At 40.8% G+C, this 18,030-nt stretch overlaps 1 protein-coding gene and 1 non-coding gene across 2 annotated transcripts; one reads left to right on the plus strand and one right to left on the minus strand.

Annotated features, from left to right (window-relative positions):
- Positions 1–9,198: 9,198 nt before the first annotated feature.
- On the minus strand, positions 9,199–9,304 carry LOC118483038. Its single transcript, XR_004869496.1, has one exon. It is a non-coding gene; the product is annotated as a small nucleolar RNA R71 (small nucleolar RNA).
- Positions 9,305–14,996: 5,692 nt separating this feature from the next.
- On the plus strand, positions 14,997–17,151 carry LOC110942353. The gene is made up of 2 exons (XM_022184114.2): positions 14,997–15,019; positions 15,337–17,151. Exon 2 carries the CDS (start codon positions 15,339–15,341, stop codon positions 17,058–17,060), a length of 1,722 nt encoding a protein of 573 aa, XP_022039806.2. The 5' UTR covers positions 14,997–15,019; positions 15,337–15,338; the 3' UTR covers positions 17,061–17,151.
- Positions 17,152–18,030: the final 879 nt, after the last annotated feature.

Raw genomic sequence — 18,030 nt, forward strand, 5'->3', positions numbered from 1 at the left:
TCAATACATCATTGGACGTAAATTTTCGAGGTGTTACATCCTCACCCCCTTAAAAGAAATCTCGACCTCGAGATTTACTGAAACAAATGAGGATATTTCTCTTTCATCGTGGATTCCACTTCCCACGTGTATTCGGGACCTCTACGGGCATCCCATTTGACCTTAACAATAGGCACGTGCTTCCTTCGAAGCTTCTTCACCTGTCGATCCTCAATCGACAATGGTTTTTTTTTCCACGAACTTCAAATTCTCGTCTATGTGTATATCTGTATGCGGTATAACCAGTGATTCGTCAGCGAAACACTTCTTCAGATTACAGATGCGGAACACATTATGTATAGTGCTAAGTTCTTCCGGCAAGTTTAACTTATAAGAAACTGACCCGATACGTTCGACAATCCTGAAGGGTCCTATGTACCTCGGGTTTAGCTTGCCTTTCTTACCAAATCGCATCGCTCCCTCCTAGGGCGATACCTTAAGTAACACTTTATCACCTACATTGCAGTGAAAATCTTTGCGCTTTGGATCCGCATAACTTTTCTGCCTATCCCTGGCAGCTTTCAAACGATCGCGAACCTGAACGATCTTGTCTGTCGTCTTGAAAACGATTTCTGGTCCTGATAGTTGGACATCTCCAACTTCTGCCCAACATATAGGCGATCTACACTTCCTACCGTATAAGGCCTCAAAAGGCGCGGCCCTAATACTAGTATGGTAGCTATTTTTATAGGAGAATTCTATCAAGGGTAGGCGGTTATCCCAACTGCCACCTAAATTAATCACACATGCTCGAAGCATGTCTTCCAATGTTTGGATGGTACGCTCACTCTGTCCGTCCGTCTGCCAACCGTTATGTGATAGTGCTCCTTGACTTATTGGCGGAACATATCCTTAAATCCTTAGGGTGCAATACATCGCGAGCTCCACCAAGCTCCTTAAATAGGTTTTAGCTCATAAGTTATTTGATCTTGATATATTCGATTACTTCGAATGATTTCATATATTCAGAGCTTACTAGCCTGACAATTAACAGATTGGCACACCTTTCCAGGGTGATATCTTTTGTTGAATCTTATTTCTTAACAAGAACTTAGGAGGTTTGCTATTTCCATGGATCCTTGATTCTCTGCCGAATACTGGCAACTTATAGATGGTTATGGATTTGATCGATCTTATTCGTTGTTTCCAAGGCAACTTTTAGATCCCGATAATTGGACTTACCAATTTTCTGTCTAGCAATAGATGTTTAACATCTTATCTATACAAGGTCTCCCAAAGGAGCAGCGTTGATACTTATACAACAATTATTACCGAAAAGCTTATCTTAAGGCGATATGGTTATTCCAATCACTGCTTGACTAATCTCAAAGAATAGTTGTTCCTTACAGCTAGTCGAATAAATCGACGATCCTGGCAGCAATTTGGGGATTTCTAGTTATTGCCTAAATAGGGTTGCGGTAATCAATGCATAAGCAAGATGAACCGTCTTTCTTATTTACTAAAAATCGGAGTTCTTAGAACCTTGAATTTTGGCTTTACGAAACCTTATCCAAAACTTATTTATTTGGCTCTTAGTTCTTCCTATTTCGTTGGTAATAACAGATATAAGATTCTTACATTAACTGCAGCCCTAAGCGGGATGTTTGTCCTAACATCCTCTTGCCTCTCAGAAGGTAAACATGGTAATTCTTATAAAGAAGCTAATTATGACACATAGAGATGTCAGAGATTTCCGCATTCTCAGGCTTTGGCTCATCTATCGCTGTCGGTGTCAGATAAATGACACATTCCCTTTACCATTGCAAGGATGCCCTAAGTAGAGATACTTATAAGGGCATTTTTATATTGGATATCTCCTTTGAATACTACTAGTCGACTTTAGTACAATATGACCATTAGGATATCTTCGGGGATCCCATGCATTAAACCTCCATACTGATCAGGCATGGAAGCAATCTATGGGACACACTAGGATACGCAAATCCTCATATGGTACTCTTATCAAACATAGTTTGGCATTCGCAGACGATAGAAAACAATGAGAAAAATAATAAAATAAAATAAATAATATATATTGTCGTACTCTTTCTGGGGAAGAGTACTCCAGATTTTTATGAAAGGATTATCTCCGAGGGTGGGAGAGAGGTCATTAAAGATTCCATTGGTAAATTATACCTCATATTTAATATATGAAGTCCTTATGAATGTAATCCAGAGTTTGCTAAGCTTATGGTTTGCTAAAGGTTTATTATCCCTTGCATCAATGTAAAAATACTTGGCAGTCACTATCAATGCTAAATGGTAAAGGACCTACCTAATGCTATTATCGATGTGTATTGTCTCAGGTATTCAACCGGTAGTCCAGGCGGTTCCTTTCTTATCCTTTCCAGACCTAGCTGCTCCTTTCTTGGCAGCCTTAGGGCAATTAGTACTGATGTGCCCCTTTTCACCACAACTGAAACAGTTTGCATTCTTCATGTCCCTACATTCGTGGGACTGGTGTCCAGCTCTTTTACAGATGCCACATTGCTTTATCTTTTGGTTTAATCGACACTGCCCCCAATGTCTTCTTTTGCAGGTTTTGCATGTAGGCTTTTTGTTGGAATCCTGTTGGTTGTTGTTGAGCTTGGATTTGCTCTTCTTAGAATTCTGAGAGTTATTCTCCTCCCTTGGTCTTTTGTCATTAGTTTCATTCATGAACGACTTTTGTCTCACTACATCTTGAGTGAGAGACAAGGATAGATCTACAGCTGATCTGTAGTTGATTGGCCTTGAAGCCTTAACATCCCCTTTTATTTCTGGTGCTAAACCACCGATGAAACGCGCAATGCGTTTTGGTTCAGGGGTAATTAAGTAGGGTACCAGTCTAGATAGGGAGTTGAAGTCGGTAACATATTGCTGACAATTTAGGTTTTTCATTGTGAGATTCAGAAATTCTGTCTCCACCTTTTCCACTTCGTGTTGTGGACAGTAGTTTTCTTTGATAAGGTCCGCAAACTTGGATCATCCCATAAGGTATAGGGGAATTTTCCCCGTGGACTGCATCATGGCCTTCCACCATACAAGAGCCTCTCCTTTAAAAGATTGTGAAACGAATTTTACTACGTCCTTATCAGCACAATCGCTGATGTCCACAACCGTTTCCATTTCCTCAAGCCATTCCATAGCATCAATTGCTCCTTTTTCGCCATTGAAATCTCTGGGTTTGCATGAGACGAAATATTTGTAGGTGCACCCGCCCTCAGTTGAACGGGGCTTATCATAGAGTACTAACTCCTGAGGTTCGCTCTTTTCATCTGAAGAGTGAACGGAGCTCTCCTTTCGAGCTGATGTATGCGTTTCCGTATGGATCTTTGAGTGAGTGACACTCGGTTCCTTTTTGTTCTCAAGTACCTTATCCACAACTTCACTAATTGCTGCGCTAATCAAGGCCTGAAGAGTAGTGCCATTAACATTTATATTTATATTTGCACCCTTGTTTTTAGCCGCTGCACTGCTGTGCGCTTCGCCGGAAACCTCCATTCTGGAGCTTTGGTACTAACACCAAAAATAACGTATGCTTAGATGCAAGTTATTATGAAATCATCGTAATAGATGATTTATAAAGTCATGGTATTACTAAACCATAATGGCTGTTTGGTTTATAACTTCCTTATAGTATGCTACTAGAAAGTATGTCAATTATATTTAGCCTAGGTCAAAAAGGACCATCAATTTTGTTTATGGTTCGGACCGAGTCCATTACCTTTTGACTGGGGGTCACAATGTCACAACTGTCCTTGTCATAACGACAATCTTTAGATAGTTGGAAGGCTTGCCATGAAGGACATTAATAATCATAGGCCCGAAGGCCTTGTCACAAAGGACATACAAAATATGGCACTTAAGGAATTAATATATAAGCTGTAATCTTATTGGATCAGAGATCTTAAGGTTCGAACATAGTTCTTCACCTTTGGACAGAGAGTCAAAGACTACAACCGTCATCTTGTGGAAGATAATTTATTTTGCCACAAAGGCTAGTCAATGTACATCATTCTGACTAACTAGATGATTGTGAGCCCCAGAGGAGTCAGCCATGGTGAAGCCTTGAAGGCCAACTAACCATGAAGTAATAGCTTACTTAACTATAGGGAATTGTCGAACTTGATAATTTAAATAGCCATGGTGCAAACAAACCATATAGGCCAATAGATAGTATTTAGTTTATTTGATCATGTTTTACCTAGATTTTTAAATAAACCATCTTTGGCATTTAAATGGAATAAATCCTTAATACTTACTAGACAGGGGACGTAAGTCACGACTGTCAATGTCATAGTGACATTTTATATAGCACAACGGCTTGTTCCATAGGACTTTTCGATGGCACAGATGCCTTGTCACTAGGGAAATTTTTAATACATAATCAATGATTCCTCTGGATCGGAAAATTTCATAATCCATTGTCTTGACAAGAAGTTATGAAATAGAACTATCGTTTTCATGTATGCATCCTTGCCCGTAGGTATACATCCCAGATGGATGTTTAGATGTGTACATCATGTTCGACGTTTATTAGCCATGATTCCTATCGATCATATAGGCTAATTAAGGGGTTTGGAAGTTCCTAATATAGAGGTGACAATCGTGATTTTATCGCATCACTGTTGTCGGGAGTGTTAACACGTTTTCAAGTGTTAATCAGGATCTGAATCTCTTCTAAACAGGTTTCACCATCTTAGCAAGGTCTTCAATGACATTCAAGCTAGGTCAAACCTTTTAAGATTCTCTTTTAATACATACACTTAATAGAGAAGGAATAATATTTATTTTATTCAGGATTTTTATCACGAATCCTTATTTATAAGTTAGTAATAGCACAAATGGCCTAGTCGAGTAGACAAGTTAAATTTATAAGCCATGATTTCTGAGAATCGACGCATTACAATTTATCCTAGTTATAAAACATTACGGATATTGAGGTGGCACCAAGGCCTAGTCACAAGGACATTTATAAATTATAAGCTAGGATTTCAGAGAATCAAAGCCTTGAGGTTTGAACCTAGTTCATTACCTTTTTCTGACAGGGAGTCATAGGTTACGACTGTCTTTATTACAATTTCTGGCCCGTGGGCCTATCAATTGACATCTCGTAAGATGTTAAGACATATAGTCATTGTACTGATGATACGCTCAGCGGTCACAGTAATGACATGACGCCATGATCAGTGTTATTAATTTAATCAACTGTCGTTCAGTGGTCATAATGATGACATGACGGCAGGATTATCGTCTAGAGGGCTTTTGAGCATAGCTCACCCCCTTAGGACGGGGAATCTCAAAAGATCACAACTGTCGATGTCGCAATCGGACAGGGTATTATAGCTCGTGGCACTTCATCCTTAAGGGATGATTATTTTACTTACAGGGAATTTTAAATAAATCCCAATTTTCAAATTTATTACCCGTAGGCACTTCATCCTTAATGGATGGATGTTTTACTTGCAGGGAATTTTAAATAATTCCCAATTTTCAAATTTATTACCCGTAGGCACTTTATTACCACGTATGGTTAAAATATGATCATCTTAATTGATGATGTAAACCCAGGATTCAGAGATCATTAAACTGGGTTAAGAATCTTTTGAAGAATCCTTAATAACGTGTGTGATTTCCAACGAATCACATCTGCCGAGAGTGTTAACATGTTTTCAGATGTTAACTGGGATACGAATCTTTTAAACAGGTCTTACCATCTTGGCCCGGTCTTATAATTGACCCGAAGGCTAGGTTTCACTCTTAAGATTCTGAGTTTATAATTACCGCAGAACAATTTTTTTTTTAAATTGAAATGTTAATAAGTATCTGAATCTAAATTGAGGAACTGCCATCTTGGCCGGGTCTTAATATGACACGAGGCTAGGTCTTGTCCTTTTTGGATTTTTCCATTTTATTATAATGGTAGATCTTATAACAGAATTGTTATTTTAATTTACTTCATATATTATATTCATATATAATGATATAAATGAAATTTAGATAAAACATCCCAATGGTTTTAAAAGAGGTATAGAATTGCCCAAAAAGGGACTTAAAAGAAATGATGTTGTCCTCAAAGGGACCCAAAAGATAATTATCGTTATAAAGACTTTTAAGAAAACGATCTTCAGTAAAAGGAGTCTCTTCTTCATTTTTGTTCTGAATGTCCTCTCCTTGGTCGTACGTTAATCCTGGTCGCGGTACGAAGCTCAGCCTTCCCTAGGCCTCTAATGGGGAGAATTTCCATTATGGCTTCTTTGCTTGACGACATATCAAGAATATATAGAATTGAAAACAACAAAAAAATTCTCCGAATAGAGATGAGGATATCCCTATGTTAAGTCTAGACTCAGATATGTGCAATTGTGTCACTGAGATTAAACACATTAGGATAGTGTTTAATTCACTCAGCGTTGGCTCTGATACCAACCTGTCACACCCCGATCTCCACGTGTCATCGGTGGGCCCGGTGTGGGGTATCGTGACGTAGTTGATAACATTGACGGGTGGTCCGTAGGACAACCCTTAAAAGGCTTTAACTTAACGCACATTCTACATTTTATCCGGTTATTTGCGTGAATTAGGTAATCACAAGTTAATGGTGGTGCAGGTGTTAAAGTGTACAAGATGCAGCTTTTAGAGGGCTTGAAGGATGTTAGAGGTTGGCGTGATCAAAATGTGTGAAAACAAAGGAAAATGAAGAAATCGGAAGCAAAAGATCACTCAGAGCCGTAAGCTACGCCACCAGGCCGTAGCTTACGGCCCCTATAACCTACAAGAAATGTCCGCCGTAAGACAGGAGCGAAATGGCGTAAAGGTTCACTGCTCACCGTAAGCTACGGCCTCTTGCCGTACCTTACGGTGCTGAAGGGAGGATTGTTGTTCGCTGGGTGGCGTAAGCTACGGCAGGCGCCGTAGCTTACGGCGCCGATTGTTCCAAAGGTGTAACTCTTGCATTAATTGGCCGTTTTATGGAGCATTATGATGTCCCATCATGGGTTTTCGGTTACTACATGAGAAAAACGAGCTTGGGACTATTTGAAGGCACTTGGGGAGCTAGGAAACACATCTTTTTGCATAATCTTTCACTAGAATCAATTGGGAAGAATCTTAGCACTATATTTCTTGTCTTTGTTGGTGAAACTTGGAAACATTGTTTGTTATTTCTATTTTGTCATGTTGTGTGTTAAAGCCATGAGTGGCTAGGTACTTTAATGACTATCTTGTGGTGAAGGTTTGTTTAGACTTTTGTGTTCTTATTTGCATTTCTAGAATATCAATCTCTTTTCATTTAAATTGATTGTTATGGTGTGTAATCGATTGTTAGTAACAGGTTGATTCTTATTTTAAACTAATTAGAAACCATACGTTCTTGGTGCCGTTGGCAATCGGGATATCATGGGTATAGTTAGGTTTGGGGTAAGGGTTGATTGATCATCGGGTGACAACCTCACGTTCTCGGAATCTGAGTACTTCGTCCCCTTTCATCACTGCAATTGGTTATGCATGAACTATGTCTATGTAGTTCTTTCTAGTTAAATGATTAACACAAAAGTTGAAGCAAACCGGATACACAAGATAGTCGTTTATTTCTCAATTGTTTACAACTTCAAGTTTCATTTCGCAAATTAGTTAATTAATCTTAGTTTTTAAAACCAATCAAATCCAAACAACTCGTGAATTTTCTTTTTCTTGCAATTAGTTTAATTTAGTTAACTTAGAGAAGCATCGCAAATAGCACATTTTCCACAGACTCCCTGTGTTCGATACCCACTTGCCACTATTTACATAGTTGTTATTGGGATTAAATTTGCGTGACCACGACATCACGTCAAATTTTGGCGCCGTTGCCGGGGAGTAGTGCGCAACGTGTGTTATTTTTGTTTGTGCTTTAAGTTTGTTATTTTTCTGGTTTACGCGAGGTGTGTTAGTGTGCAGGTATTTACAGGTGCATGCGTACTAGGAGCTCTCACAAGCTATCACCATTGGCGTTTGATCCGGAAATCGAGCGAACTTTGCGAGCAAACAGAATTTTGCTAAGGGAAAATACAATCAATAGTTCACCAACAACACCAGTTACACCAATTCGATACATGGATCCACCACCACCACCACCCACTACGGGTGAATTTACCTCATCATTCATGCCAACATCCACTCAACCTTCACCTAACACTACCATTCCACCAAATACTACCGAACCCACCATACCTCAACAGGTTACACCAACCAACACCACACAGCCCATTACTACCCAAGAAGAACCAACCGTCACCTTTAACCCTTCCACTACTATACCACCATTATCCCATTTTTTCCCGGGTGCGGGTCCATCATATTCGAGCCATACTATGGCACCAATTTCGTCTATTGTCCATGCTACACCGTATCGACCACCAAATCAATCGGGTTTCCAATACTCGACTATTCCATTTGGGCAATCATCGGGAATTCAAGGAGATGGGTATGATGAAGGTTATGAGGAATTTGAAGGTTTTGATGAAGAAGGATACGGTTATGGGGGTGATGGAGAGCAAGGGGAGTACGGTTATACGCAAGGCCAAGTACAAGTGATTCCAAATGTTGGTGGGGTTCAACAACAACTCATACCTCAACATATTAGGCCAAGGCCACAAGGGCCGCAAATGCAACGTCCGGTTCCTTTGCAACAAGTTCGACCACAACAGGTGCAACCGCAAATTCAAAGGCCAATTCAACAACCAATCGTACCACAAGGGCCCATGCAAAGGCCAATGGGTCAAGTTCGTCCAAGAGGTCGATTTGGTGTGCCTAGGAGGCATCTTAGGGAAAATGCAAGGGGAATTGAAGCACATTTTAGACCGGTGATAACGCACAATCCTTCACCGGTAGTTATTCCTCATAACAACCAAGGGAGAACTTTTGAAGTAAGAACCAATTCGTTACAAAGTTTGCCGAAATATAAGGGGCTAGCAACGGAGGAGCCTTATTTCCATTTGGAGGCCTATGACTCAATTTGCAATACTCTTGGGAGTCAAGGTTTTTCGGCCGATGATATTAAGTTGGTACTATTTCAATTTTCTTTGGAGGACAAGGCAAAGAAGTGGTTCTACACTTTGCCTTCAGCATCTATTTATACTTGGGCGGAGATGCAACAAACATTCTTAGACGAATTCTATACCGCCCAAAAGACCAATGATGCGAGAAAAGGATTGAGGAGCTTTCAACAACAACAAGGCGAAATGTTCCATGAAGCATTCGAGCGTTTGAACATGATGATTAAAAATTGTCCACACCATGGGATTGAGCTTTGGGAGTTAATGAATGCTTTTCATGAAGGGTTGTGTGCCGAAGATGCACGAGATTTGATGTCCATCACGAATGGAACTTTTGGCACAAATTATGAGCATGAGGATTGGGAATTTTTGGAACAAATGGCGATCACCTCAAAGAGAAAGGCTCAAGCTTCAAGGAGAGCACGACCGGCCGTTACTCGAACACAAGTGCACGCGGTTGATGACGGTAATATACAAACTTCTAATCAAATTTATGACGTTTGTGCATTGTGTAATGAAATAGGTCATGCGGCGGAAAATTGCCAAGGAATGGTTGAAGGGCAATTTGAAGAAGTTCATGCCATTCAAGGTCAAGGAGGGGGTGGTAGAAATTACAACATGAATTCTAACACTTATCACCCCGGGTTGAGAAATCATCCGAATTTTCGTTATGGGAACCCTTCGAATCAATCAAACCCGAACTTTCAAGGTAGCCAAGGGAATTATGGTTCGCGCCAACCTTACAATAATCAAGGTGGATATAGAGGTGGGAACAACCAAGGATACCAAAGGCAATACCAAGCGGGTCAAGAAAAAGGGGGGTCTTCGGGTGGAAATGAAATGATGGAAATGTTGAAGAGTATGCAAGCGGAGATGCAAAAGAGGAACCAAATGGATGATGCACGCATACAAAAGGATGAGGCGCGAGACAAAGCAATCCAAACTTTGACCACTCAAATGGGTCAACTTGCAACCGAAGTGTCCGAATTGAAGAAGGGTAAAGGTCAATTACCAAGCGACACTAAGGTAAATCCATCTCACGGTACGTCAAGAGGTAACAATGTTAATATTCATCATGTGAGTGTTTTGAGAAGTGGGAAAGAGTATAAAACCAATCCTTCACCGGATTTGGTTGAAGGGGTGGTTGAGGATATAACGGGTCAAGAAAGTGAGGAAGAAAACGAACCACCCATTGTTTCTTCTAAAAAACCTAATTTTGAAAAACCCGAAATTATTAAAGAAAAAGAAAAAGTAAATGAGGGTGAGGGGTCTAGTGAAGTACCGTTTCCGTCGGCTTTGCTAGATCCGGGTAAAAAGAATTTTATTTCAAAACGGGGTCCTCAAAAAGAGGAAATGTGGGAGGTATTCAAACAGGTTAAAATTAATCTTCCTCTACTTGAAGCTATTAAACAGGTACCCGCTTACGCCAAATTTCTAAAGGAATTGTGTACTCAAAAGAGGCAACAAAAAGTGCCTAAATTGGTAGATTTGACGGAGCGAGTAAGTGCGGTATTGAAAGGAGACCTTCCTCCTAAGTTACAAGATCCGGGAACGCCTTTAATAAATATTCAAGTTGGAAATTTTCAAACTACGAGGGCATTATTGGATCTTGGAGCCGGAGTAAGTATCCTACCGGGGGGGTTATATGACCAATACGATTTTGGTCCATTGAAGCGGGTGGAGACAACGGTTGTATTAGCCGACTTGTCTCATAAACTTCCCCGGGGTATCGTACGGGATGTTATAGTTAAAGTTGATGAATTTTATTATCCCGTTGATTTCCTTGTGCTAGATTACTCATCCGCGGATCCAATTCAACAACAAAATGTTATTTTGGGTCGGCCATTTTTGAACACCGCACATGCTATTATTGATTGTCGTTATGGCACAGTTGACATGACATTCGGTAATAGAAAAATGAGGTTGAATGTTTTTACTAACGGTACTAATGTGTATGGTGATGAGTGTTTCTTGGCAGATTTTATAGATGGCTATGACCCGAAGGTGTTCGAAGAAGAAATTTTGGGTTCTTGTGTTTGTGATATGTCTTTGCAAGTTCATACATGCGAGTTAGAGGTTGAAGAGAAGGAGCAAGAAGCTCTCGCGGTGAAGGAAGGAAGTCCACCATGGACTTACCAAACGGATACTTTACCGGTGGAAATTGATTCGGGCACAAAGCCTTCTTTGGAAAGTCCACCAAGTGTAGAGTTGAAGGAGCTACCAAAGCACCTAAAGTATGCATTCTTGGGGGAGAATGATACCTTACCGGTAATCATTGCTTCCAACTTGGAGGTAGCTCAAGAGGAAGAATTGATGCGGGTGTTGAAGGCTCATAAGGCGGCGATTGGGTGGACGATAGCCGATTTAAAAGGTATTAGTCCATCCATTGTGATGCACAAGATTATTACAAGCGAGGATGCAAAGCCGACCCGTGAAACACAAAGAAGGTTAAATCCGAATTTGAGAGAGGTGGTGAAGAAAGAAGTCATCAAGTGGTTGGATGCGGGGATCATTTACCCCATTTCGGATAGTGCATGGGTAAGTCCGACACAGGTAGTGCCTAAAAAATCCGGCATCCAAGTAGTGAAAGATGAACAAGGTGAGCAAATCGCCACCCGCCCGGTAACCGGGTGGCGAGTGTGTATTGATTATCGCAAATTAAACGCGGCTACCTCAAAAGACCATTTCCCGTTACCCTTCATTGACCAAATAATTGAAAAACTTTCCGGTCAAAAATATTATTGCTTTTTGGATGGGTATTCGGGATATAACCAAATTGCTATTCACCCGGACGACCAACACAAAACCACGTTTACATGTCCATATGGTACATTTGCTTTTCGGCGAATGCCATTTGGATTATGTAACGCCCCCGCCACGTTCCAAAGATGTATGATGAGTATATTTTCGGACATGGTCGGGGAGTCTCTTGAAGTGTTTATGGACGATTTTTCCATTTTTGGTCCAAGTTTTGACTCTTGTCTTAATGAATTAGAAAAAGTTTTAAAAAGGTGTGTTGAGACAAACTTGGTACTAAGTTGGGAAAAGAGCCATTTTATGGTTCAAGAGGGTATTGTTTTGGGGCATGTCATTTCGGACCGGGGGATGGAGGTAGACAAAGCAAAGATTCGGGTAATTTTATCTTTACCCCCACCAAAGAATGTAAAGGGGGTGAGATCTTTTTTGGGACATGCGGGGTTTTACCGAAGGTTTATTAAAGGCTTTAGTGTGATCACAAAACCTTTATGTAACTTATTATTAAAAGATGTTCCATTTGATTTTACTGACGAATGTTTGCAAGCGTTTCATGTTTTGAAGGAACAGTTGGTGAAGGCTCCCATTTTGCAACCACCGGATTGGTCAAAGCCGTTCGAGATTATGTGTGATGCTAGTGATACAACTATTGGAGCGGTTTTGGGGCAAAGGGTAGATAAAAAGCCGGTGGTGATATACTATGCAAGCAAAACATTGTCCGAGGCGCAACTTAATTACACCACAACCGAGAAAGAATTATTAGCGGTGGTGTATGCCTTGGACAAGTTTCGATCTTATATTTGGGGAAGCAAGGTGATAGTGTATTCGGATCATAGCGCGGTCCGATATTTGATGGAAAAGAAGGATGCAAAACCCCGGTTGATTCGTTGGGTGCTTCTACTACAAGAATTCGATCTTGAGATTCGGGACAAAAAAGGGTGTGAAAATGTTGTTGCGGATCATTTGTCCCGAATCCCGTTGGAAGGTGTCGATGACCCAAGTGAAATAAATGAACGGTTCCCCGATGAAGACTTGTTGGCCGTCTCCACTTATGTTGCACCTTGGTATGCCCATTATGTCAATTATTTGGCTAAGGGTGCAATTCCAAGTCATTGGACTAGGAAAAGACGACAACAATTTCTTAGTCAAGTGAAGCAATACATATGGGACGAACCCGACTTGTTCAAAATTGGAGCCGATCAAGTGATACGAAGATGTGTTCCCGAAACGGAAGTTCTAGAGATTTTGATTCATGCTCATTCATCGGCATGTGGTGGGCATTTTAGTGGGAACAAGACGGGTTATCGGGTGTTATCTAGTGGGTTTTATTGGCCCACGATTTTCAAAGATTCTTGTGAGTATGCCCGGAATTGCATCAATTGTCAAAGAATGGGAAGTATTTCGAAACGTGATGAAATGCCGTTAAACCCGATTTTGGTAGTAGAAGTATTTGATGTTTGGGGAATTGACTTCATGGGTCCTTTCCCAAACTCAAATGGGTTCTTATACATTTTGGTTGCGGTTGATTACGTGTCGAAATGGATTGAAGCTATTGCCACAAGGACCAATGATCACTCCGTTGTTTGTAAGTTTGTGCAATCTAATATTTTTGCTCGTTTTGGTGTGCCTAGGGTGATAATAAGTGATGGCGGGTCGCATTTCAAGAATTTCAATTTTGGGAAGTTGCTCAAGAGATACAATGTGAACCACCGCGTTGCTACACCATACCACCCGCAAACGAGTGGTCAAGTCGAAGTTTCTAACCGGCAAATTAAGGAGATCCTTATGAAGACGGTGAGAACGGATCGAAAGGATTGGTCAAGCAAGCTTGACGATGCGTTGTGGGCCTACCGAACGGCTTACAAAACTCCACTTGATACCACTCCTTATCGGATGGTTTATGGGAAAGGATGTCACTTGCCTATGGAGTTGGCACACCGGGCATATTGGGCAATTAAAACGGTAAACGCAAACTACGATGAAGCGGGTCGGGCGAGAAAGCTTCAATTGAATGAAATAGAGGAAATAAGGGACCAAGCTTATGAGTGTGCAGCCGCATACAAAGATAAACTTAAAAAAGTTCATGATGCGAAGATCAAGAAAAAGAACTTTGAAGTGGGTCAGAAAGTGTGGTTGTATAATTCAAGGCTGAAATTGTTTGCGGGGAAACTGAAAAGCAAGTGGATGGGTCCTTACGTTGTCCGAAGAGTGGGAAGGTTCGGAGATGTTGATATTCAAGACGAACGAACAAACAAGCAACAAACGGTTAACGGGCATCGCCTCAAACCGTACTTGGAAGGGAATGATATCAACAACCTTGAGCTAGATAAAGTGGGTTACATTTTACGCCCAGTGGATGATGAGGAAACGTGAAAGAGGCCCAGGTTTGGTATTTGTAAATATTTAGTGTAGTTGAATGCGTTTTGAATAAGTCCCGTTTAAACCGGTGTTTGAAACAAGTATGGGGAAATTTTCACGAATTTCCCGAACATAGTGTTGAGGACAACACGGGTTTTTAACGGGGGGTAGGGTAAAATTTATGTTTTTCTTAAAAATTATAAAAAGCACATACAAAAAAAAAAAAAAAAAAAAAAAAAACAAAATTTTAAGTTTTTCCAGCCCCCCTGAGCCCAGTACTCGCCGTAAGCTACGGTGGGGGGCCGTAGCTTACGGCGGCCATTCATCTTTTGGAACCATACGGCGCGGAGCTCCTGTCTTACGGAGCTTTATTTTTGCCCAGTTATCACCGTAAGCTACGGCGATGCGCCGTAGCGTACGGCGCCGAGCAAAATGGTGGGTCTTCGTTGTGTCGGTCATGTGTATAAAAAAAAAAAAAAATATATTTTATTAAACCCGAAAATTTATTAATAATAATAATAAAATCAATTATCTAACCATCCCCAACCACACAATTCTCCCATTAATCCCCAACCACACCTTTCTTCTTCTTCTTCTTCACTTCTCCTTCTTCATCTAAGAACCCTAACTTACACACTTTCATAACTTTCTCAAAACAAGTCCGATTTCGGTGATTCTTGGGTCCATTTTGGGTGGAATTTCACAAGGAATTCAGATTTAGTATTGAATCTTGAAGATTCCTTAGTTTTCTGGGTCGAATTTCAAACCCTAGGTGCCGAAAATTTGGGTCTTTTTGTGGGTTTTTGTGTGAACTTCAAGTTTTAGTGATTCTCATCTTCTACAACACCAAGGTATGCAATTTTTGTTCATTCTTTGAAGTACATTGAGGTTTGTAAGTTTCCATTATGTTTTTACTTACACACTTGCTTGTATGAGATAGATGATAGAATTTGTAAACCATTGATTGTTATTAGTATGAATGTGTTGATGTTTTATAAAACTTTGTTGGAAAATTCTGATTGTAGGAGACATCATGCCAAAATTTTGTTTGAAAAAATAAAAATTTTGGGTTTTTTGCACATTTATATCTATAACATGAAGCAAGTGTGGGGAAGATGGGATAAAAATAACTAACTTGAATTGTTTGCTTGGTTGTGAATGTGTGTAGGTATGGCATCTAGGAAAGGAAAGGGAATTGCAAGTTCTTCCCAAGGGGATGCGGCACAACAGAAAAGGAGGAAATTGGCTCGGATTGGTGACCCGGATTCGGAGGAGGATGCACCGCCAAGGGGGCCAAAGCCGGATTGGACAACCGGTTCATTGTTAGACCAACCCGCGGAATGGAGAGAGGAACTTTTTCACGATCAAATGAACAAGTTAAAACAAAGGGGAGAAGCGTTTATTTGTGAAAAAGAAATCCGGGAGGCGGATTTTGCCCCGTTTGGGATCATCGCCAAGTTTAATGCGTTGGGTTGGGGAGCGGCCACAAAATGCTATGATGGTGAGACGAAGAAAATGTATGACAAGCAAATTCAAGAGTGGGTGGCATCACTCGAATGTCCCCCATTCAAGGCTCCGAACAAGATGCGATTAGTTGGGAAGTGTAATGGTGTGAAAGTGGAAATGTCATATGATTCTTTGCGCCGGGTGGCGAAGTTCGATGATGGGCCGGCCAATGAATATATCTACCCGAGTCTTAGGGATCTTTATCATGAGCCCGCGAAACATGAACAATGGCAAGCCATGCTTGATTACCTCTTCCTTCCGGGCACAACACATGGGAAGTTATATAGAAGAAATTTAAGGATGGAAGCGAAGTTGTTATTGACGTTGTGCATGTACAATGTCATGCCAAGGCGGGGTGACAAGATGGAGGTGCGGTTTCAAGAAGTACCAGTTTTGTATATGTTGATGAACGGGTCACCAAAGGTTCCTTTCCGATTTTTGGTACTAAACAACATCTGGTTGAGCAAGATTAGCGGGGAAAGGAAGATTATACCCCATTGCCGGTTGATTACGGCATTACTCAAGAAGTATGGGGCAATCAAAGGAGATGAAAGAGGTTCTTACAAGAGGTTTAGACCATTCGACCTTAAGAATCTTGGGTCGGATTGGACATACACCGAATCGGATAGGTTTCATAAGTTGAAAACGGATGGTAGAAGGTGGAGAGCGCTAAAAGTAGACGCTAGACCGTTACGACCGGGGGAGGAAGAGGAGCCCGAGTCAACGGATGATGAAGTGAGCGGGGATGATGATTACCGCGAAGACACATTCACGGTAGATGCTCAAGTAAGAGGTGTTGGTCAAGCGGGAGTTCAAGGAGCCGGCATACAATCTGGCTATGTGGGAAGTGCATTTGACTATGCACAACAAGCTTACGACCCGTATTGGGCCCACTCGGGGGATATGGGTCAAATCATTCAGCAAAGGCGGCCACCCACATTCGGCAATTGGAGTGAACCAAACCAAGTGTTATTTGATCATCAAACTTTTTTGGGTGCTAGTGCGGAAAGGGCTATCAAAAGAAGCTATGATAGGAATGAGCAATTGAACCGCGCTCATAGATATGCTCATGAAGAAGAGATGAATAACCGTTACTTGGATGATCGACAAAGGCGCATGCACGATCAATGGCATGCGGGGCAACCGGTTGTGGGAGATCCACCCGTTGTGGACTACACCACACTTCCACCATATGATGGTAGTGTGTCATACCCCACCCCACCATTGCACCACTCTCAATGGGTGGATCCGCATGCTATGAGTTACCAACAAGCAAATCCAAGTAGTGATCAAGGAAGCAGTAGTGGCGGTGGAGCATTTGGTTTTGGTGAATGGACGGATGTGATGACATCCATCTTTGGGCCTCCACAGCCGAAGTATTACTAGCCAGGTCGTATTTCGCTCCTTTGTACATTGTTGTATATATGTTTATGTGTTTATGTTTATGTTGCGGTTGGGAGGTTGGGTGGTGTTTGTGTTAATATGTTTGTGGGTTGTGAGCGTTGGTGGTGTCAATAAAATAAAAAAAAAAAAATGGGTTTGAGAATATAAGTAATTGGGGATGTGTTTGTTGAAAGCGATCTTTCCCTCAAAACCATACATTGGGACAATGTATCCCAAGTGTGGGGATGGGGGAAATTTTTGAGAAATTCAAAAATCTTGCAAATCCAAGCGAACGTGTAAAAATTTGAAAACTTGATATTGTTCCATTTGACACACCGACACCCATTTCAAATCTTTTCTTGGTGAGAATTGAGCCACGCATGATTGTTAGTGATATTTTCTTGTTTGAGTGGCGTTGTGTGTTGTGTGTTAATAGAACTTGTGTGTGAATACTTGTTAAATCCTAGAGTCAACATGCTTTTGAAGATGATAGGGGACTTCTAGGATGCCTCGTCTAGATGAGTGCGAGTGTGGGATTTGGGGGGTTGGACCTCATTAATTATATATATGAGCATGGTTGCGAGAAGGGTGGGGGTTTGGACATTTAGTTGCCCATTTTGTGCTTAAAGCCTATCATTTGTTACCCCCTAGTTAGTTACCTAAAATTTACCCGATTTGACCCGGTCTTATAATATTAGTGGTTGTTTAGTAGTTTGTGATTTAGTTGTGTTCTAAAAAAAAAAAAAAAAAAAAAAAAAAAAAAAAAAAAAAAAAAAAAAGAGAGAAAAAGCAATGAAAATATGAAAAAAAAGTGATGTTTAGTTGTTTTGTATATAGTAGTTAAGTTTGATAGTTGTGTGTTTATTCCATTGTGTAATAAAAGACCGGGTTAAATCCTTCGCTACTACATATATATTCCTTTTCCTACCCTTGCACCTAGCCCCATTACAACCCGTAAGTTTCCTTGATTCAA

Source organism: Helianthus annuus, chromosome 1 (assembly GCF_002127325.2).
Source record: "Helianthus annuus cultivar XRQ/B chromosome 1, HanXRQr2.0-SUNRISE, whole genome shotgun sequence".
In the NCBI taxonomy this organism is placed as follows: Eukaryota; Viridiplantae; Streptophyta; class Magnoliopsida; order Asterales; family Asteraceae; genus Helianthus; species Helianthus annuus.